Genomic DNA, 20,228 nt, shown 5'->3' on the forward strand with positions numbered 1-20,228 from the left:
AGGGGGCAGGCGGCTGTCTTAATGAGCGAGTCATTGAGTCATTCGTTCAAACGGCTTTTTTCAGTATGAGGCGGTTTAATAATGCGTAATTGAATCTTTGACTTGAACGATTAGTTAAAAACGCTGAATTACTCAGTAATGAATCATAGGTGAATGTTGCTCTGAGATGAGCTGTGGTTTCCCAACTATAAATTAATATGTTTTAAATAACTGCCCGAGCCTCAACAGCGCAACTTTGTTACAGTCTGTACTATAGTGGGAGCACCACAACAACAATTCACTCTGCTAATAGCTGCTGCCCTAATTGCTGCCTCGCACTAGGAAATAAATTAATTACTGTTATAAATATAAAGCGTCACTAAAGACCTATAATTTTCACAATAATGTTTAATGCTAAAATGTAGCCCAAAATCCAAAAATGAATTCTTATGGGGGGTGCCTGACTTATGGAGACCCCTCCTGACCCCCATCATTTTGAACCCTGCATTTGCTCCCCTGTTAAAAAGTGATGGTGTTTTGATAGTCAGAGACATAGTTTAGAAACAGCACCATCTGCTGGAAAATAAATACAATATTTTGAACCTTTGTGTTTAGATATACTGCCAACGTCTCTCTTTCTGTACAGTAAAACATCCTCTTAAATTATAACCGGTAAACTTTTAAAGACAAACCGACCTTTTTTAAGCTATGACGTATGTATGCTTCAGTCATGTCAGAGTGATATAATCTAGTTTTTAAAAAATCATCATAATGGCTGAATTGAATTCCCAAAAAGAAATACCCATAATCTTATGAGATCCATCAACTTTAAAAGTCCTTACCATGGAAGTGGAAACTGTGACAAGACACTCAGCAGTGATTTCCCACACATAAAACTTAAATAATTAGAAAATGGATTCTGGCTCCATACACCATACAAATATTTCAATACTACCTGCACAGAATACGTATGAACTATTTTGTTAAATGTATTAGACATAAAGTTAGACATATTTATATTTATATTGACTATTTTTATACAGTAGTTTATGCAATGTTTAATTGCCAGATTCTGAAATCTTTGGCTTTAAATGAATGTTTGTAATGTAGTAATATACAACAATTCCTGTCTATGATCATTAATTTAAAGTGTGAAAATATTTTAGCACACCAGAATATTTGCCCAGTGAAGGGTTTTCTCTCCCTTTCAGCTTTGTATCATCCCGTCACAAACTTTTCAACATGTATGCCATATAAGAGTGGGATTTAGGCAGAGTGAGGTAATGGACTGAATGTTCCATATATTTCACAATGCAGCATTCATAAGTCAGAACAGAAGGACACAGAGACATTCCCTCCTTTAGGACACATTCCCTCCTTTACAAGAAAACTAAAGGGATTCAAGTTAACTGAAAGAAAAAAGAATTCTGACAGGGATTATTACATTTGTCAGCTAAATATTTGGCTACTGTATGCATCAAACTGGACAATCACTTCCAATGAAATCATGCATTGTGTGATCTTTATAGTGTGCATGTTAGAGATCTTTTCTATTTTTTGTTGTCGTAAACATTCAAAATAAATTGAATGTGGTATGTGCAGGCTACTTCTATAGCTATGCCATGTCAATTTAAAAAAATGACTTTGAGTTGTTACATTTTTGTCTGTGTGGGGAGCCTTGGGATTTTTTCCCAGTTCTTCACTCACAATTAACACACATTGGAAATCCAAGCAATACTTAGTGGAACAAGCCTTTGTCTTTCTTTGCAACACTTTATGGACATGCCTTGCCAGTACTGCCCTAACAGAAAAAGAATTCCCTGTTGACATAACAATTTAGTGGATTGGTGAAGGGTACAGGCAATATGACAGGAAGTGGTAATAGATACTGTCCCATAAAAAAAAAACAACACACATTGTTTCATTGGTTTACAAAAACATCAAAAAATAAAATAAAATAAAATAAAAAACACAGCAGCCCTGCAAACTTTAAGCCCTGCCACAATAGCCTGTAAAAGTTTACATATAATCAAAGGATGCCTTGCCTGGAAAGTTTTACTGTTGTGTTTCAATAGGTTGCTTTGGAGATGTATACTACAGAAAGAAATAGGCTACACAAAGTCAGAACAAACAATAATGTCTTAAATTATGTGACTTAAGATATTAAAAATGGTTGAGATGTCCAAACATGAACACATGCATTGGCAAACATATCATACATTTTGAATCACTGAAGAATAATATTGCATCTACACATTTATAAAGAATACTGTGAGATGTCCACAAGAACACAAAACAAAATATAGGCCAATGTTATACATCTACAATTCTAGTGAATGCTGGACATTATAATTGATTAATCACAGTGTTTTTAAAATGCAACATTTCGATTAAGAGGAACAGGCGATTTTGTTACCTGTACGATGAGATTCTGTTACTTTCTTCATAAGTACCAGGTAAAGTGATAATCCCAATATAGACCAAAGAGATCGCATCTTTGCACTTGCCTATATTTTTTCAATAACTCTTCTAAAATTAAAAGTAAAAGTTAAAAAAAAAAAATGAAAGAAAATGATCAGCGGAGACTTACTGCATGCCCAATAAACACTGACAACATTGTGAGAGAAGGAGGGGCTGAATGCAAATCTTGAGCACATCTCTTGACTGTTCTCAGGGAGTTTCAGAATCAGATTAGCACTTGATATCAAACAGCCTAGACAGATTGTATACAATGTTGACTAGTTTCATTTTACTTTATCATCTTTGTTTTTCTGTTCTTTCTTTTTTTTTTCTGTAAAGTTGCTTTTAGACATTGTGTAGGCCTATTATAAAAAGCTCTAAATAAATTGAAATAAACTAGAAATATGACTGCCGACTAGTTATGGCTCTGAAAATGATCTGTTTTACGATAAACAATCTACAACAATAGAAAAAAGTGACACTCTGGGCCAGATGTACGCCTACTAACGCTTTTACGCCCATTTCAGGCATATTTGTTTCACGAATTGCACATAAAACCATGGTGAGGTATGTACGAATGGGATGCACAGATGAAAGCGCAGACTACCTGTTGCGGGAATTGAAAATGGCAAAATGCGTTTTTTGTGTCATGCATATGCATTCATGGGATATGGTCAAGGGGAAAGCGTGTCACATAAAGAGATAGCTTAAACTGCGCCTAATAGGCTCTATGCACAACTTACTTCCGCATTCTAGACTGTAAAACAGGTTGCATCGCTTCCGGTCCAGGTCTTTTGTATGTGCTTCATGAATTTTTTTGTCCGTTCTCCGGAGTCGAACTTGGCAAGTCCGAACTAACAAGGACGCAAGTCCGAACTTTGCGTACTTGGTATTGAGAAACGGCTACTTTCTCTGACAAGCGGATGCGATGAGACCTGTTTTCCGGTTTGGTTCTCTGCCTCTTAAACGTACAGTCTGTAATTTTTGGACACCAGGGGGCACTCGATCTAAATAATAACAAAAGACGTACTTTGACATTGGGAAAGAGTATGGGCTCACGGGAGTTGTTGTTGCTGTCCCTGACAACCAGCCCTCTGAGGGAGAGAGAAAGAGAGTGCGAGCGAACACATCGGAACTATCATTCCCTTCATTCCTCACTCATTCTAACTATGTATTTTTGACAATCACGTCTTTTCGAACAGAGATATAAATGAATGATCAGATCCCTATTAAATCAATATTCCATCTAGCTAGTATTAATAGAAGTTTAAAAAACACGGTCACCTTTTTTAATAAAATAGTTACGTTTATGCTATGATATCGAACAAGACAACGTTAGTGAACTGCATTATGAAGCTACTTTCTCCAGCTCAATTTAGAAGTTAGAACAAATTTTTATTTACATTATAGCTACTATACATGAGAGGTAGCCCGTCTGCGTTTCACACATGACATAATTTCACAAAAATATATGTATAGATACAGTTAACTGAATAGGTGCTTACCTGTTTATTAGAATGCAAGCAAGATCGGCATCTCTCTGTTGCCTATAGGCCTATTTAGCTTGTCAAAGCTCTCTCCATTTTAAAATTCAACCCCACTGTTTAATGTGTCATGCTTCTTCTCCTGTCTCAAACCCTTCTCGGGTTATATTTTTCACCTGTACGTTTGCTAGGTTTACGATATTTTGATTACCAAAGCACTAGCAAGAGATCTTCCGCGTGCAGCAAAACCCCCCTCAAGTTTGCTGCAGGTGCAAAATGATACTAGCTAATACTTTTTCTTCGTCGTCATTTTCTTTGCTTTTATTGGAGGTAGTCCGGTGTTCCCCTTTGTGTTTGGCTGTTTCGCTGGGTTCCGCATGAAGTTAGAGAAAATAGAGGAGTCAAAGGTTATATGACGTCATAGACGGGCGACAAAACGGAAATAAAGAAACAGCCCGTGTCTTCGAATTAAACTATACATTTCTCTGGATTTGAAAGTTGGTGGAAACTGTCTGGATAATGCAAGTACACATCTAATAGAAATATATAACATAGATACAGTATTTTTTGCTATTTTTAAAGCAGAAAAAATACATATTGTGCCTTTAAAGCTGCTGTAGGTAACTTTTGTAAAAAATATATGTTTTACATATTTGTTAAAACTGTCATTTTGTCCTGACAGTAGAATATGAGACAGATAATCGGTGAAAAAAAAATCAAGCTCCTCTGGCTCCTCCCAGTGGTCCTATTGCCATTGGCAGAAATACAACTCTCTCGTCAGAAACAACCAATCAGCCAGGAGGAATGTCTTAGCAGTGTCAATCACGCTCGTGTACGCGCTGATCACACCCCTCTCTTGCACAGCGCGAGCGCGTACCGTCGTTCAAACTCAAGATTGCTGGTGAGCTGCAAGTGCTGTGCTTATGACAGGGAAGTACCCTACTGCCAATTCTCGAGGGACAGCTGCTCATAAAACAAAGAGGTAAAGGGAAAAAGACAATCTTGTCTAATTTGTCAGCCCATTGTAGCCGCACACACTAAATGTCACACACTATGCTAAGCAACAACTGAAACCTGCTAATTCACTGGCTTGTCATGTTGCTGAAATAATGTACTAGCACACCTTATCTTGCATTACATATCGCTAGAATAATTACTTACATACTGTAACATTGGTTACCGTTATATTAACGTTATCTTACTAGCTATTTATAACTTATAGAAAGAGTGCAACATAAAGTTACATGTATTGGAATACATTTGAGGACCAAGTTTGTAGTCAAAGTATGGGCAGGCCATAGTCAATGTAAAGCATATTGTTGACGTTTAGTCCCTATTAGTGAATGTGCCATATAACTTTTTATCCGCCGTCATCGGTGGCCCTGTTTACTAGCCTGCGCGTTCACGGCCGGCTCTGCTGTGGGGGACTAGCTGTGGAGGGAGGGCTGTAGAGCCGCAGAGTGCAAGGGGGTGGGACCTGTAAGTTGTGCTTGTTCAAATTTTCAGACTAAGTCAACGTTTTCTCAAAACTCCCGACAGCAGCTTTGTAACTTAGGAAGCGGGTTTCCTGGCATATGCCTCCTGGTGAAATGGCAGCAGTAATCCAAGCAAGAGGAAGAAATAGGCTAAGGAGACAAGCAGAAAATAGTTTTGTCACAAGAATCACACTTTTTCAGTTGAGTGAAAACGAAATCATTAAGCGTTACAGATTAAGCAGCTATGCAATATTACAGCAATGTTTTATACTAAATTACTTACTAAAAAAGTTTTTATACAAAATTACTATGCAATGTTACTGGAAGAAATCAAAGTCAATCAAAGATGACATCTAATCTCTGACACGTTTACATTCCATTCCAGCAGTTAAACTCCAATGTATTATTTGCATCAGGAAAATTTCAAACAGTCATAGCATCAGCAGTTAGAGGAGGAGGCCCATTCAATTGCATGTTTAAATTCACGCAATTTGCGGTATAGTGGGTGGGGACAGGCGCTGATTACCTGATGAACTGCAGGTTTGTTTGGTGCATATCAAACTGCGGTTTCACATCAAACGCTTTCTGTGTCTTGGCCGTGGCGCTATCTAGCTCACAGCACACTAAAAATGTGACAATCTTCTTCCTTTTTTCCCCCCCTTCTTTCAAATTGAGGTATATGGATAAAGATCACTGTAGTACTGTGTAAGAAGTTGTATGTATATCAAACCAGATCCAGCACTTATTGTAATTCTAGTATTTTAGCATAATTGCAATGTATTTGAAGTACATAAAATGTGTAATTTGTCTGAAAACAGTGGTGTCTTTTGTAATATGTTACTGAATTCTAAGGTGTTCTTTAAACTGTGTAGCATCTTATTTAAACTTAATCTTATTTAAGCTTTGTTATGTGTTGTTTGTGATGACCTGACAGGGGACTGCAGATGGAAAGTAGCCCTGGGACTAATTCTGGCATATTTACATTGCTGAAAAGCTAAGATGTCTATCAATATGCATTGTCCCTTTTAAATAAATAAATAAATAAATAAAGCCAAAATAAGGATTTTTTTTATTTCTATTTTAATTCTCTTGAATGCTGGTCTTCGAGTTTACTGATGTTACTGTACCATAATTATTTTTTACAGCGCCGCCACTCCAAATCATGAGCATCACACGCTGTGCGTAGGGCACCAAGTGCTGAGGGGGCACCAAAAATAGCCTAATGAAAAATCAATCATCAAACTTCAAGTTATAATCAGATTCAGCACGTTCTTCATCTTCAGTCCGCAGCAGAGAGCTCATCAGAAACAAAGGACAGGGTGTGTGTGTGTGTGTATCTGTGTGTATGTGTTCTGAGCCTCAATGGTCTGTCACTGCTCGTCAATATCAGAATACTTGAGATGACCAATCAAATCAAAGCAGGCAGTCTTTATGTTCACAGACGCTGAGTGCTAATTTTAACTGTGCAACTCGGCGCTTCAGTGTACGGTCAAGTGCGAGATAAGATAGCTAAGTAGCTAAACTTAACTTTATATAGTTGACAGTTTTTTTAGGTCATAAATGTTAAACGAATGACAAAAAATAATTGTCAAAGGAATAACGCTTAGGGCACCAAAATGGCTAGCAGCGACACTGATTCTTTACATCTGTTTCCCACTCACTTTCAACAGGATGCCTGTACAGTACTGTAAGGTGCAGAACTAATAGAACATGATTGCAACATCTCTTCTGACACGTAAAGGCCTGTTCACACCAGGATGAATTTTAAGGCGTTCACCGACGTTTAACGCCTTGTGACTAAACAAGGGGCGCCAATGTGAGCGTGCAGACTGACACGATAAACACCACGTAAAAGCGTAATTAAAAAAAAAAAAAAAAAAAAGACCCTTTTTTTGTTTGATGTTCCACGCCAAAAACTATACGACCAATGAGATTGGCGCTTATGTTCACGTGTCTGGAGCTTCAGAAATTACAGTAAAACACAACTTGGGGGGCGCTCAAACACAAAACGGTCTTGCCGAGCACACATATGTAATGGCAAAGAAGATGTACACCAAATAGCGTCTACACTGCCGGCCCGGGAAGAAATAAGACAAGGAAGATGCAAGGCAAGATGAAAGTAGAGCTGCTAGTCTTTTTGGTGTCGGAACATAAAGAACTATATGACAAATGCGACAGTGACTACAAATATCTTGATAAAAGAGAACTGTTATGGTGTGGTATTGCAGAGCAAATGGGCGCCATCTATGAATGAATTTGCATGTTCACTCGGCTCATCATCAGCTAAAATCGCTTCGATGTGAACATAAAAAATGCGTTGAAAACGCTGGCGAACAACGCTCGCCGATATTTGTCCTGGTGTGTATGCCCCTTTAGTACCATCTTTAGCATTTCTAATTCTCTCTCCACATACATTCCTTTCAGGCTAATCATGATAGGGTTTGACATAAGACCTTCTATGTATGATGTCTAATATAGTGGTAAAAAGTATCTCTATAGTCAGTAAGGATTGGAAAGAGTAAGAAATTAACTCAAAGTGTAAATGATGAGGTGAAACACATAGACAGTACATAGTATTACTTAATCAGTGTTTTAATCAAGTCTTAATATAAGATGAATTTAAAGGGGTCATGAACTGGCTTTTTAAATTTTATTATATTGTTGTCTGAGGTGAACTTATGACGTTCGCTTGGTTTTTGCATTTAAAAACATCAAAATGAATAAGTAATAGGCTATTTTCTACCCTAGTTTTGAGCTCAGAAACGCTAGGTTTTTATGGGGATCTCGCACTGAAGACTTGGAAGTAAACGCCCACTGGTGTGAGTGGATAACAGTTTTGCATATTGTAATGAGTTTCACTCACCTCGTTGGTGTACGTGGGGAAAATTGTTTGTGAAAATGTTGTCCTATTTTGTAAAATGGCAACAGGAATGATTTGCCCATACATGTTCAACCCAGAGTCCATGTGTTGCACCATTCCTGTCAGATCCAATATAGACGGCACAGTACAGTACTCTTTTTTTTTTTTTTTCCAAATCTCAAAAAAAATTTACAGAAAGATTGTTATACATAAAATAAAATAAAACTAAACAAACAGCCCCCACCTGTCATGGTGTGGGTGCAGGCAGAAGAACAGGCAGATTCCAAAAAGCTCCACTACAAAGGTTTACTCACAAATAATTTGAATACAGGCAGGCAGAACACATTCACATTGACCGACAAAGACTGAATGAACACAGGCAACCTAAATACAGACAGGAACCAAACATAACGATGTGAAGACAGGTGATACTGATGAACAGACGAGGAACAGGTGGCTGATGAGGGAGTGAGTTCGGGAGTAGAGACAAGAGGATCCTGGGAAGTGTAGTGCAGATGACGAAGACGGACTAGTGCAGATGAAGGACTGTGACACCACCCAACCCCACACCAGACAGAGAGAATAAAAAAATTACACTTTAAATCACTTAATCAAAATTGGAAAAAAAAAATTCATAATAATAAAATAAAATATAAATTGACAATGTAGAGATGAAATAAGAGAAAAGTCATCCATATTACATACATGTCCAAAGATATTTCAACTCTTAGAAAGATACTTAAGGAAGGGGCCCCAGATTTTATCAATTTTTTTTAGAGGCATCAGCTTTAGAAAAATCCTTTCAAGCTTGAGGGCAGCAACCATTTCAGCCAGCCATTTATGAAAGCTGGGTGGTACAATGGACTTCCAGTCCATCAAAATCACCCTTTTGGCCACCACCATACCAAACATAAGAGACAGTTGTTGAGAATGTGTCAATGCTAATGTTGGGTCGGAACACCCAAACAATGCCAACTCAAAATCTAGACTATTTTCTTCTCCAAAAACGTTTGAGTACCACGAAAAAATATTATTCCAAAACTCAGAAATCTCACGGCAAAACCAAAAAGTATGGGCATGCGTCCCATCAGAGCTCTTGCATCTAAAGCATAACGGGGAAACTGAGGGGTAAATTTTATTAAGTTTAAATTTGGTATAGTGTAATCTATGCAACACTTTGAACTGAATAAGTTGTAGTCTTGCATAAATAGAACAATTATGAATTCGCTTTAGTCCTTCTTCCCAAATCTCATTTGAGATATTAAATCCTGCATCATTTTCCCATGCTACTTGTTGTTTCTTACTCTTAATCGGTCTGAAAATCCAGTCTTGTTTACAAAACAATCCTCAGTGAAATGAAGCAAACAGACGGTTTTACCCTCATCAGCTGGAAGGTCATGAAACATAAAGTTTTGCAGTCCTATTGGAATCCAGAGGAAGCTTATGGAGCGACTGTCTTCTTCCACAACCAGGCACTACATAATATTTTGTATTGATCTGTAGGTCGATCCGGTTTGTCATCATGGGGTAGGCATATGTTATTTAGCTATGCGTGTAATTAGCGAATCGGTGGGCGGGGCTAAACCGGCCGTGTTGAAGTAGGCGTTGATCTTCTTCTGCGGGGGTGGTGTTTTATCCTCTTTGACGTCATAGTTCTCCACTTTGAAAAACGAGTTGTTTGCTAAGGCTGGTGTCAATAAAAGCTTTTATTGGACTAACAAGGATGATTTCAGTTCTGAAACTTACAGGATATTGTTATTATATGATGACCTCTTAGATGTCAAAAGCTCAAGTAAAAATAGATTTTTCAGTTCATCACCCCTTTAAAATGCATTACAGTGGGACGTTACAGCTTTAAAAAAACAAAAACAAAAAATGTTAGATTAGAACAGGTCAGATTTGAAAGCATTAACTATGTTAGCATTGATAAAATATTAACACCTATTTTATTTAAATGGAGCAGGTCAATTTCTCATTTCTGTCAAGATTATATTAAAGGGGTGGTATAATGCCCTTTTCACAAGATGTAAAATACTGTAAAATATGCACTGTTTTTGTCTCTGTCCCTTTACACGCAAATGAGCTGCTGCTCCTGGCACAGAGGACGGAGCTACAACAACTTGTCTCCTTAATGTGCTGGAGTGGTCCCAATGTTTTGCCTCTGTTTCTCTTATGATATGCTGCAAACAGCCCCATCACAACACATCAAGCGTCACATGACACTTTTTGGGTCATATTTACAAATATTCCACCCATTCCAAAATTTGCATTTTTTAGTGCAAAAGTGCAAAAGAAGCGCTAATCAGCGCTGTGATCATGTGTCAATGATGCAGTGTTATACTACAATGATTACATCTGATCTGTGGTTTTAGAAGGTAGATCAAGTCTTTCCTAGTCACAGGGCTCAAGTCAGAGTCAAGTCACGAGTCACTGTTGTCAAAGTCTAAAGCTAAGTTCACACTGCAGGATTTTAAGCCCGATTTAAGCCCGATTTGCAAATCGTTGAGCTCGCCGACAGGTCAGGGTGTTATCGCGTGCAAATTGCGGGGGATTAGTGGGCGATGAACGCTTGCCAATCTTTTAGTATGAAAGAGCCAACAACACAGCGAATATGCGTCGCAGAGCCCAGAAAAATATCTAGCATGCTAGATATCCATAGCCGTTGCACGACTCAACCTCAGTCATCTCATGAGCAACAACCAATCATAGCAAGGCATGGGTTGAGGTAACCGGCGGTTAAATCTTATGTTTTCTTTTTTTGCATTTTTTTTCTCAGAGCAAATCATCGCACAAACAGTGTGCAGCCTATGTGAGCAGCACTAGTTTCTGTCTGATATCCATATTCGTGTGTTGTTTTCTTCTCTTCTTTGCTGGGTATTGGCGCACATGCCGTTTCACGTCATTTCTGGTTAGTTTTATTGCGTGATTTTTTGTGACAAAACGTAGTTTGTAGACAAGATAGAATCGTTGGGTGACAGAGTTATTGTCAACTTGTTATTTATTTGATTATTTTCAGGATTTAGACTGTACCATAGTACTGAAACAGCTCTCATTAGAGTCAAAAATGATTTGCTCTTATCATTCGATCGTGGTTGTATCTCAATGTAGTGCGTTGTCAACCAGCCCGATCTCATGAAAGTTCGTATCTATGGCACGAATGTCATTTCTCGTGGCATTTATACGCCAAAAACAGTTTTTGCGTGTATATGGCACGCGATTTTCACGTACATATGATACGCACTTTTTTTTGCGTATAATACGCACAAACTCCCCAACCCCCTCCCCCCTAAACCTAACCCAGGGTTTTTTAGTGCGTACCATATACACGAAAAAAACACTTTTGCCGTATAAATCCCACGAGAAATGACACTCGTGGTATAGATACGCATCTTCATGAGACCGTGTTGTGTCAACTCATGTAGTGAGTTACCTTCTGTTGTTGATCAATCACGATGTGTTGTGTGGTGTGAACAGCTAAACAACTTGAACACTCCTGATTTCACTGAGAGCAAGTCACGTAGTGTGAACCGCACAGTCCAGCCCGACGTTTTAAAATCATCTAGTGTGAACAAGGCTTAAGTCGAGTCGCAACAAGTCATCAGTTTTGAGACTCGAGTCCAAGTGAAGTCCATGTCATGCGACTTGAGTCCACAACCCTGTTATTAGTAAGCTACTAAACTGCATTGCAATTCCACAAAATGACAGCACACTTTTCCGTTTAATCACAATTTACTGGATTTTTTTCTATCAATGTATTTCAACATGGTCAGCATTCACCAACCACAAAACATCCTGAAAATATATACAACCAAAAGTTTTTCACTTTAGGATTTTTGTTTTTATTTTCATCTGCACATGATCTGTCAAATTGCTCATTTTTGACCATTTGAAAATAGACAAGATGACTGTAAACCCCACAGTTCCTCGCACTTCATCCATGATCACTCTCCTTAAAACCGTGGAACATTGCAGTTGCAGTTAGAACTCACTTTGAAAAACAGTAAAACCTTACATTATTTATTAAAACCTGCTAACCCATTTTAACTGCTTTGAATTTCTACCAATAGTGTACTTATATGAGTTTACTTGTACCGTCATTGCCTCTTGTTATCCTGTCAATTAATTTAGATAATTTATTATATTCAATCTCTTTTGCCCCATCTATGATTATAAAGCACTTAATGACGGTGAACAGAGAAGGAACATGCTATAATAACCTAGTTACTGACAGGATGGACAGGGCATTACATGACATTTCATATTCTAATGGCAAACACATTACATTGCCTCTTTTATTTCCATAGACAACTGCAAATAACTGACCTCCCTTTGACCATAACATAATCCATATCAATTGCAGGAGCTATTTGATTCACACACATAATGGCAGCACTCATGGCAAATTTATATGTGTATTGGTGTTTTTTTTTAATCTAAAATACTTTAATAATTTTCTCAATTTCTTCCACATCCATGCCTCTTCATTCTAAAATAGCTAACAATGACACAGTGAACACATTCAAATAAAGACAAAAACTGTAACATACATTTTACATCAAGAGCTTGACAAAACCTGATTTTTATATTTTAGCTAAAATAATTCAATTTTTAACTTTTCAGTCAAGTTTTCTTTTCTTGTAGACTATACACTATTTTTAAATAGTATTTATGAGTACTAAAACAAAAATAAATATTCAGTAAATGTCATGGTTTGTCATAATACATTTTAGACAAGTACAAAATGGACCTACCCATGCACTCAGATAGTATGCAACAAAATCTTGTACATTTGTCACTGACTGGGGCAAAGCTGTGAATGGGATGTTGACCACAGTTCAGAAAAAAGCTAAACATTTAGTACCACAGCCAGGACATTGTGGGTAGAGCCAGTGGGATCTTTACTATCCAGATGGATATCTCAGCAGAAAGTTTCCAGTGACTGCAGTGAAGTTGCTAGTTCCATGTCCACAGGCAAGTGTAGAAAGTCTTTTTGTGTTAATCGATTTGGCAAGCCTGGGGGCAAGGTGATTTTTTTTTTTTTTTTTGTCATTTTTTGGACCATTTCCCCCCCCCAACAGATTTGGTCTATTATTTGAAGTTGAAGTGAAAAGCTAAATTCTGCAAAATGCTTTTCTGAATAACAACAGAGCAAACTAAAGTCCCCTGAATTCAGAGAAAATGACTTACTCTTGTGAATCTTGCAAGCAAACATGCAAAATCTTCATACTTTTCACATGAGGACACAGAGAGTTTTTGACTTGTCTGATCTTATCTTTTTTTCTTCTTTTTTTTCTACCTTTGGTTGTTCAATCACAATAATGGCATTTATATATATATATATATATATATATATATATATATATATATATACACACACACACACACATGTGCACACACACATTTTTTTCCTTTCTTTTTTTTTGTAAAGTTCTGCCTCCTGATATGGAAGGCCAGAGGGACTACCTTTATCCCTGCCATATCTACACTAACTACCTTAACCCTGGCACACTCTTAATCTTATTCAAATCTTCAAAAAGAAGAAGGAGTAAGAGCCCAATTCCCAAAGTTATTCAACAAAAATAAAGTAATACAGTATGTAAAAAGAATAATCCACTCTGGAAAAATAAGATAAGAATAACCAAATCCTCGTTGGCCAGAAAATTCAGACTCTGGAGAAATCAAGATGGTTGCTGGGCAGCCACTCAAGGTTTCTGAGTGTTCAGCATTACGTTGGAGACAAAACAGATAATGTCTGAAGCAGGCTGGTCTGGTTCCAGCTCAGCAAACAGGTGACTCACATTATCAGTTGTGCTGCCTTGTTTTCGAGCCACAAACCCAAACAGTCTGCATTATAACCCAGAGAAAATATTTGTTAGAGCAATATATTTCTCTCTTTAACTACATTTTTGATATGATTCAATGTGGCATACTCACTTTGCTACACCACCCTCTGCTTTGTTCCACCTGTAAGAACAATGAGCCAGAGGATGTCATTGAAATTTAATGGCAAACATATTTCTGAAATGATTAAATGTCCATGGATCATGCAGAAAAGTCAACTAAAATATCCAACCAAAACACTCACTTTCTATCTTGTGGGTCCAAATTGCAGTATGTTATCATGTTGATCGGGTAATGACGTCTGAAGAAAATCCTTCAAGGAAAAAGAAGTTTGGTTATTCAAAAGAACACATGCTTGAATCAAGACAAGTGTTTAAAAATAAAAACTCACTTCCTCTGATTGTCGGTGAGGGTGATGCCCTGTGTAGACACTTTGAAATGGACAATGGTTGCCATAGGAGCAGATTTGGCAGCAAACGTTTCAGTGATGGCTTTGGCCACAGCCTGAGGACCGGTCAGAGATTCCATATCCACAGAGTTTATGTACAAAACATTACATGCTAGGGGAAAAAGATAAAAAAAGTGCAAAACAGAGATTGCATCCTGAAACTTGTTTGTCTCAAACAACACCAAAACATCATCATGCAAAACAGTATCATGCAAAAAAAACAACAACATTGTCATAGCTATGATCTGAGGTAAAAGCAGAGCTTCAGGATCAGAAAGTAAAAGTCCTCCTCAGTATTTTGTTCCAATCACCGGGATTTGCTAATTAGCACAGCTTTTCTGTCACAGTGTCTGTTGTTTTTCTACTGGGTGTCCACTAGGTGTCCCTTCCTTCCTGTCTCCATTGATCCTGGAACCACATTTCCCATAATCCTTGTTTATTCCCATCACTTGTGATTGCACCCAGCTGTTCCCTTTTATTTTGTTAGTGTCTATGCATAGATACCCTGTCTGTGTTAGTTGTCACGAAAACATTATTGTATGTCACTCGTCTAATCTAAGGTCTGGTTTCAAGTCTGTTCTCGCTTTTGTTCTTGCTTGTTCTATTACTGATTAAATAGTTTTCGACACTGACATAGATGACGATGATTTGGATTCCCCTGATTACCATGTTGCTGCGTTTGGATTCACCCATTTCTCCACTAGCAATCATGATATTAGGCTTGTTTGAGATGCGCCTTGCCTCGCCTGAAATGTATGCGAGAGTAGGTGGCTACAGTGAGAGGAGGAGTGAAAAAAGTGCAGGAAAGCCGGACAGATCTCGCATCTCACAGTGGATCAGACACCTGTGAGATCATAGACTGATATGGCGGGATTCATGCTTGTGCACGTGTTGCTAATAAACTGGGTGTCTTGTTCATTATATTTATTTTCATATAAAAGCAACAGAACGTAAATTACATCCAAAGTACTTGTTACATTCCAAATATGTTTATCAATCATTTTTTTCTTTAATACAGACGTGTTTTTATATATCGTTTTAATAAAAATTACATCACATATTAACCCATATGGGACTGTCAGAGAGTTTATTCAACCATAACATATGTATACACATAAAACATGATATCAGAGTTTTAAAATCAAACATTTTAAAAGAGAACTATACATCACGGTAGTTTAAACCAATGAGCATTCAACTGTGTAGTCAGCAAGTCGTTTCCCATCGTGCTTCTGATCAGCGCAGTTGGTGGAGAGCTCGCGACATACGTCGGCATGACATCAGAGCAAGGCAGACCGCACACGGACACATTTCTAACTGGCATGCATCTCATGCTTATCAACGGTGATCGATTCTGTGCAGATTTTGCTCATCTCAAACAAGCCTATTTTCAGCCAGGAGACAATTAGTAAGCCTAATTTCAGCCAGGAGACAATTAGTGAAATCAGTTGGCTGAATTCATGGGTGGAATAAACATACGGCGCAGGACTTTTACTTTCTAACCCCTGGACTTTACACCTCTGGGTAAAAGATACTAAATATAAACTCAGGAAAAAAGTGCCAAAGCACATTTAACCATACAGTATGTCCCCCAGTAGTGTTTGAGAACTTGCAAGTAAGCTGTTATCATCTTATTCCAGGACCGGTTTCAGGTCCACATGTTGAAAGTACTGTAGATGATGTAGCCAGTTAATATAAAATTAGCATGCAAACCTAGGATAAGTTGTTCCATATTTACCATAAAGGTCTTCAGTAGGTTTAGGAGGTCCTGAAGTGGTGAAATTGACAAGAAATTAGGACAAAAATAAGATATATAGAGAACAATAAAGGAAGTGAAACCGAAACAGAAAAAGAGAGACTCACCTGCTCCCTGGTGTAATAATTCCATGGTGGAACAAGTTGGTGTTGCTAACTCCAAGGCCTCTTCATTTGGATCTGTAAACAAATAAAAGTAAGACATGAAGACTCAAAAACCAAAGACTGATTTGATGAAATACAAATTGACACTGAGTGAAAAAATAACAGCCAGTGTTAAACGCCAGGAACACAAACAAAAACACCATCCACTAAGGCCCGTTTACACGAAGGGTTTGTGGTTTCCCTGCGGTTTGGCCTCTCATTTACATGAAAACCCCTTTTTTTATCACAGAAAACAATTATTTCTAAAAACTCCAGCCAAAGTGGAGATTTCTGAAAACACTGGTTGTCGTGTCAGCTGGGAGAAATAGGGTTTTAGGTTCTCTCTTGTCGATTCTGAGAATTTGCATGGCTTTATATGAAAATATTTTTGTTGCAAAATTTCTCCATGACTTCAAATTTTTTGAGGCAGGTGTGTAAATGCGTTGCCTTTCGAGGGAACTTTTGCTGTGTCGGAAATTCATGGGTGGAACGCCCAACGCGTCTGAAGCCTGTATGGAACTAGTCCAATTTTGATTTGTGTTGCGTCATGACGTCAGCCGTGACGTCGCATGTGACCATGGCCGTGGGAACATATTTTATCATGGGGGTGCTGGGGGCGGGGCTTAATGGGCGTGGCTTGACAGAGTCGGCGCCAGAGCAGATCTACTGGAGGGGCACTGCCGTTTGAGAAATATTTTGACGCAAAAAAACAAACAAACCAGAAACACCTTTTACTACTATCATAATTATTTATAATTATTATTTGGGAATTTCTCCACCACTTTTTGCTAGGGTCGATATTGTCCCCAGCACTTTTAAACATCTCGCGGCATGGATGTACCAATAGGCCTACAAATAAATAAAACAAATCCGGTTAACTAGTCTAGCAGAACATTCATTTGTTAAATAAGAGAAGAAATAGCATGTGTTGTTTTTTTTAAATCAAGTGATCAAAGTAAGGTACTCGTTGACTCAGTGCTGATAAAGTGTTCTCTTGTGGCTCGCGCTGCCACAAGGAACATCTTCACACGGACACGAGCTTGATCAGTTGCGGAGAAATCTCTATTCGTACCGGTGAAACCACAAAGTAAAATGCATTCAAACATTTTGTCATGTCCCTACTTGGCAACAACTGATAAACATAATCGGTTTTAATGAGGGGGGAAAAAAAAACTATGCGAGTGTGGATAGAACTCAGAAACTCTTGCACGTTAGTCTAATGTTCTTCCACTTGACCATTACATTACTACCATTACACCACATACAGGCGAATTTGGGGGAATGCAAGGTCTCGAGGTGCATTTTTGTTGAACTTATTTTAACTTGAGTGCCGCGTTTTGAGAATGAGGTTTCATTCGCGAGACGCGAGCGCAACAGTTGCGTGCGCGTTCACAGTCATTGGAACAGTAGCAGAGGGTAACTGAAAAACTCGTTCTTTGTGAACAGCCCTTAATGTCAAAGAATGCTTTAATCAAGACATCTATATTTTGTTTTTTCACATGCATAAAATGAGTGTCAAATCAATTTTGAGATGCTGGACTTCAACCAGTGTCATGTCACTCACTCTATGCGAGATCGACTTTTGCCTTATGATAGGCAGCCTATATTAATTTCTATACAACTCTTCGACAACATATGGAAATGAAATATTCGTTAGAGTCGTTTTATAAAGGTAGAAGGTGTTCTTAAAAAACATGCTGAAAAACAAAGTTATTTAAAGTCACGTCATATTAAATTTCAATGTAGTGAAACAGCTGTCGCCAGGGGGTGCTGCAGCACCCTCAGCACCCCTAGTTCCCACGGCCCTGCATGTGACGTTGAGCGGAAGCTATAAAGGGACACTGGAACAAAGCAGCGTCAGCTTCTGCTCTTCAGCATGCAATATATGTGAAACTGTGTGTCTTATTAGGTGTTGTTTGTTCGGTAAAATCAAGGTATTAAAGAGATGGAGAAATAAAGAGAAGCAGTGCGTGTCCCCTTGGCAACGCTTTTTAAGTGAGGGTGACACACACGTCCTCTGTGTTGTTTGTCTCGGAGTGGAGCATGCAAAGGCAGCGGTCGAGGGCGCTGTCTGTACAAACTGTGATCAAATGCCCCTGAGAACGCTCCGCTCCCACCTCGGTTTGTTCTATGAATCAGGCCGAGCACACGCTCCCCGTGGATCAGGTCCCGCGTCTGTCCAGGCAGCGCGGTGCCTGCATTCATGGGGATCGCAGAGAGCTTTGCCCGATGATGTTGAAGCGGCTTCGGCCCTTTCTCAACAGTTGTCGGCCAGTTCTCGCGGTCCTGCTCGCGATGCAGAAGCCCGCACAGCGGCTTCAGGACCCTATGTTTGAATTGTCTGGATCTGAGGAATCAGAAGGTTTAAACTTTGAGGTAGGAGAATGTGACGCTCCATTGTTACATTCTCCTGCCTTTGAGGAGCTGCTGGAGGTTATGACCAGGGCTGTGGGTAAATTAAAGATCGACTGGCCCCCAGAAAAGCAGGAGGTGTCAAAGAAAATAATGTTAGATGAGCGCTTCCTGCAAGCCTGGCCACAACCTTCACGCCGGAGTCTCCCGCTTTTCACTAATCTCCACACCAAGATGTCGAGATCGTGGAATAAGCCCTTCTCTTCTCGTCTGTCCAGTCCCAATGTACATATATATTCATCAATAATGAGGTCGAAAGAGAAGGGCTACGGGACGATGCCTCGGGTTGAAGAGGCTTTTGCATCACATCTCTTGCCCGATGCTGCATCGTCCCTAAGGGCTCCGGCGCTTCCCTCCAAGCCCTGCCGTACCACCTCGGCATTGGTTGTGAAGGCATATATGGCAGCGGGTCGGGCTGGTGCATGCCTGCACACAATGGGGCTTCTGCACGTATACCAGGCTGACCTCCTCAAAGAGGTGGACGACAGCGGGGAGGTCGCATTCGACGATATTCGAGAAATGCGTTGAGCGGTCGACTTGTCTCTCTGTGCTACCAAAGAGACGGCCCGCGCCATTGGCTTCTCTATGGCAGCACTGGAAGCCATGGAGAGACACCTGTGGCTGAATCTGTCGGGCATCGGGGACAAGTAAAGGGCCTTCCTCCTCGATGCCCTGATTTTGTCTTCTGGCCTCTTCGGTGACGCAGTGAATACTATTGTCGAGAGGGGTAGTCTGCTGTCCCATGAGGCTGCTGCCAACTCCTCACACCTGCAGCAGCAGAAGGAGAGTGTTGCTTCTCGCGCTCCCCGAGAAAAGCCTGGAGCCAGGGGCAGCACTCTCAGACGAAGTCCACCAAACCAAAGGCAGATCTGAGGACTGTCATTCAGGCGAGGAAGCCTTCGTCAAAGAGGTCCTGATGCGTTGCACAGGCCTCTGAGGGTGGTCCCCTCTGTGATTGAGCACCAACAGCTCGCTCCTTCACGGAGCCCTCAGGAAATCGATGTGTGCTTCCCGCCGCTAAGTGCGCTTCAGGGCACATCAGTTTTCAACTGTCAAACATTTACAAAAGTTTCTGGGCCTTATGGCAACGACGTCCAACGTGATTCCTTTTGGCCTGCTGTACATGAGGGCCCTGAAGTGGTGGCTCAGGACCAGAGGGTTTTCACCAAGGGGCAACTCTTTTCGCACAATCAAAGTAATGCACAGATGCCTTCATTCTTTGGTAATGTGGACGAGACCAGGGTTCCTGTCCCTAGGCCCTGTGTTGGGGGCACCGTGTCAGAGAAAAGTTTTAACCATGGATGCGTCCCTCACAGGTTGGGTGCGGTTATGGAAGGCCAATACACCAGGAGTAATTGGAGAGACCATCA

At 39.6% G+C, this 20,228-nt stretch overlaps 1 protein-coding gene across 15 annotated transcripts in view; it reads right to left on the reverse strand.

The window, feature by feature from the left end:
• Positions 1 to 12,073: 12,073 nt before the first annotated feature.
• tns1a (tensin 1a) overlaps positions 12,074 to 20,228 on the reverse strand; it is a 138,701-nt gene continuing 130,546 nt past the window's right edge. For all 15 annotated transcript variants that reach the window (XM_089133941.1, XM_089133938.1, XM_089133933.1 and 12 more), the window contains 6 exons: positions 16,411 to 16,482; positions 16,286 to 16,315; positions 14,491 to 14,659; positions 14,344 to 14,412; positions 14,193 to 14,222; positions 12,074 to 14,102 (listed from right to left, as the gene is read on the reverse strand). In XM_089133941.1, coding sequence (XP_088990067.1) covers positions 13,961 to 14,102; positions 14,193 to 14,222; positions 14,344 to 14,412; positions 14,491 to 14,659; positions 16,286 to 16,315; positions 16,411 to 16,482 — 512 coding nt within the window. In that variant the 3' untranslated portion in view covers positions 12,074 to 13,960. The remainder of the gene's footprint in view (positions 14,103 to 14,192; positions 14,223 to 14,343; positions 14,413 to 14,490; positions 14,660 to 16,285; positions 16,316 to 16,410; positions 16,483 to 20,228) is intronic.

The sequence above is a fragment of the Pimephales promelas genome, chromosome 8, assembly GCF_988280905.1.
Source record: "Pimephales promelas chromosome 8, fPimPro1.hap1.1, whole genome shotgun sequence".
Classification (NCBI taxonomy): Eukaryota; Metazoa; Chordata; class Actinopteri; order Cypriniformes; family Leuciscidae; genus Pimephales; species Pimephales promelas.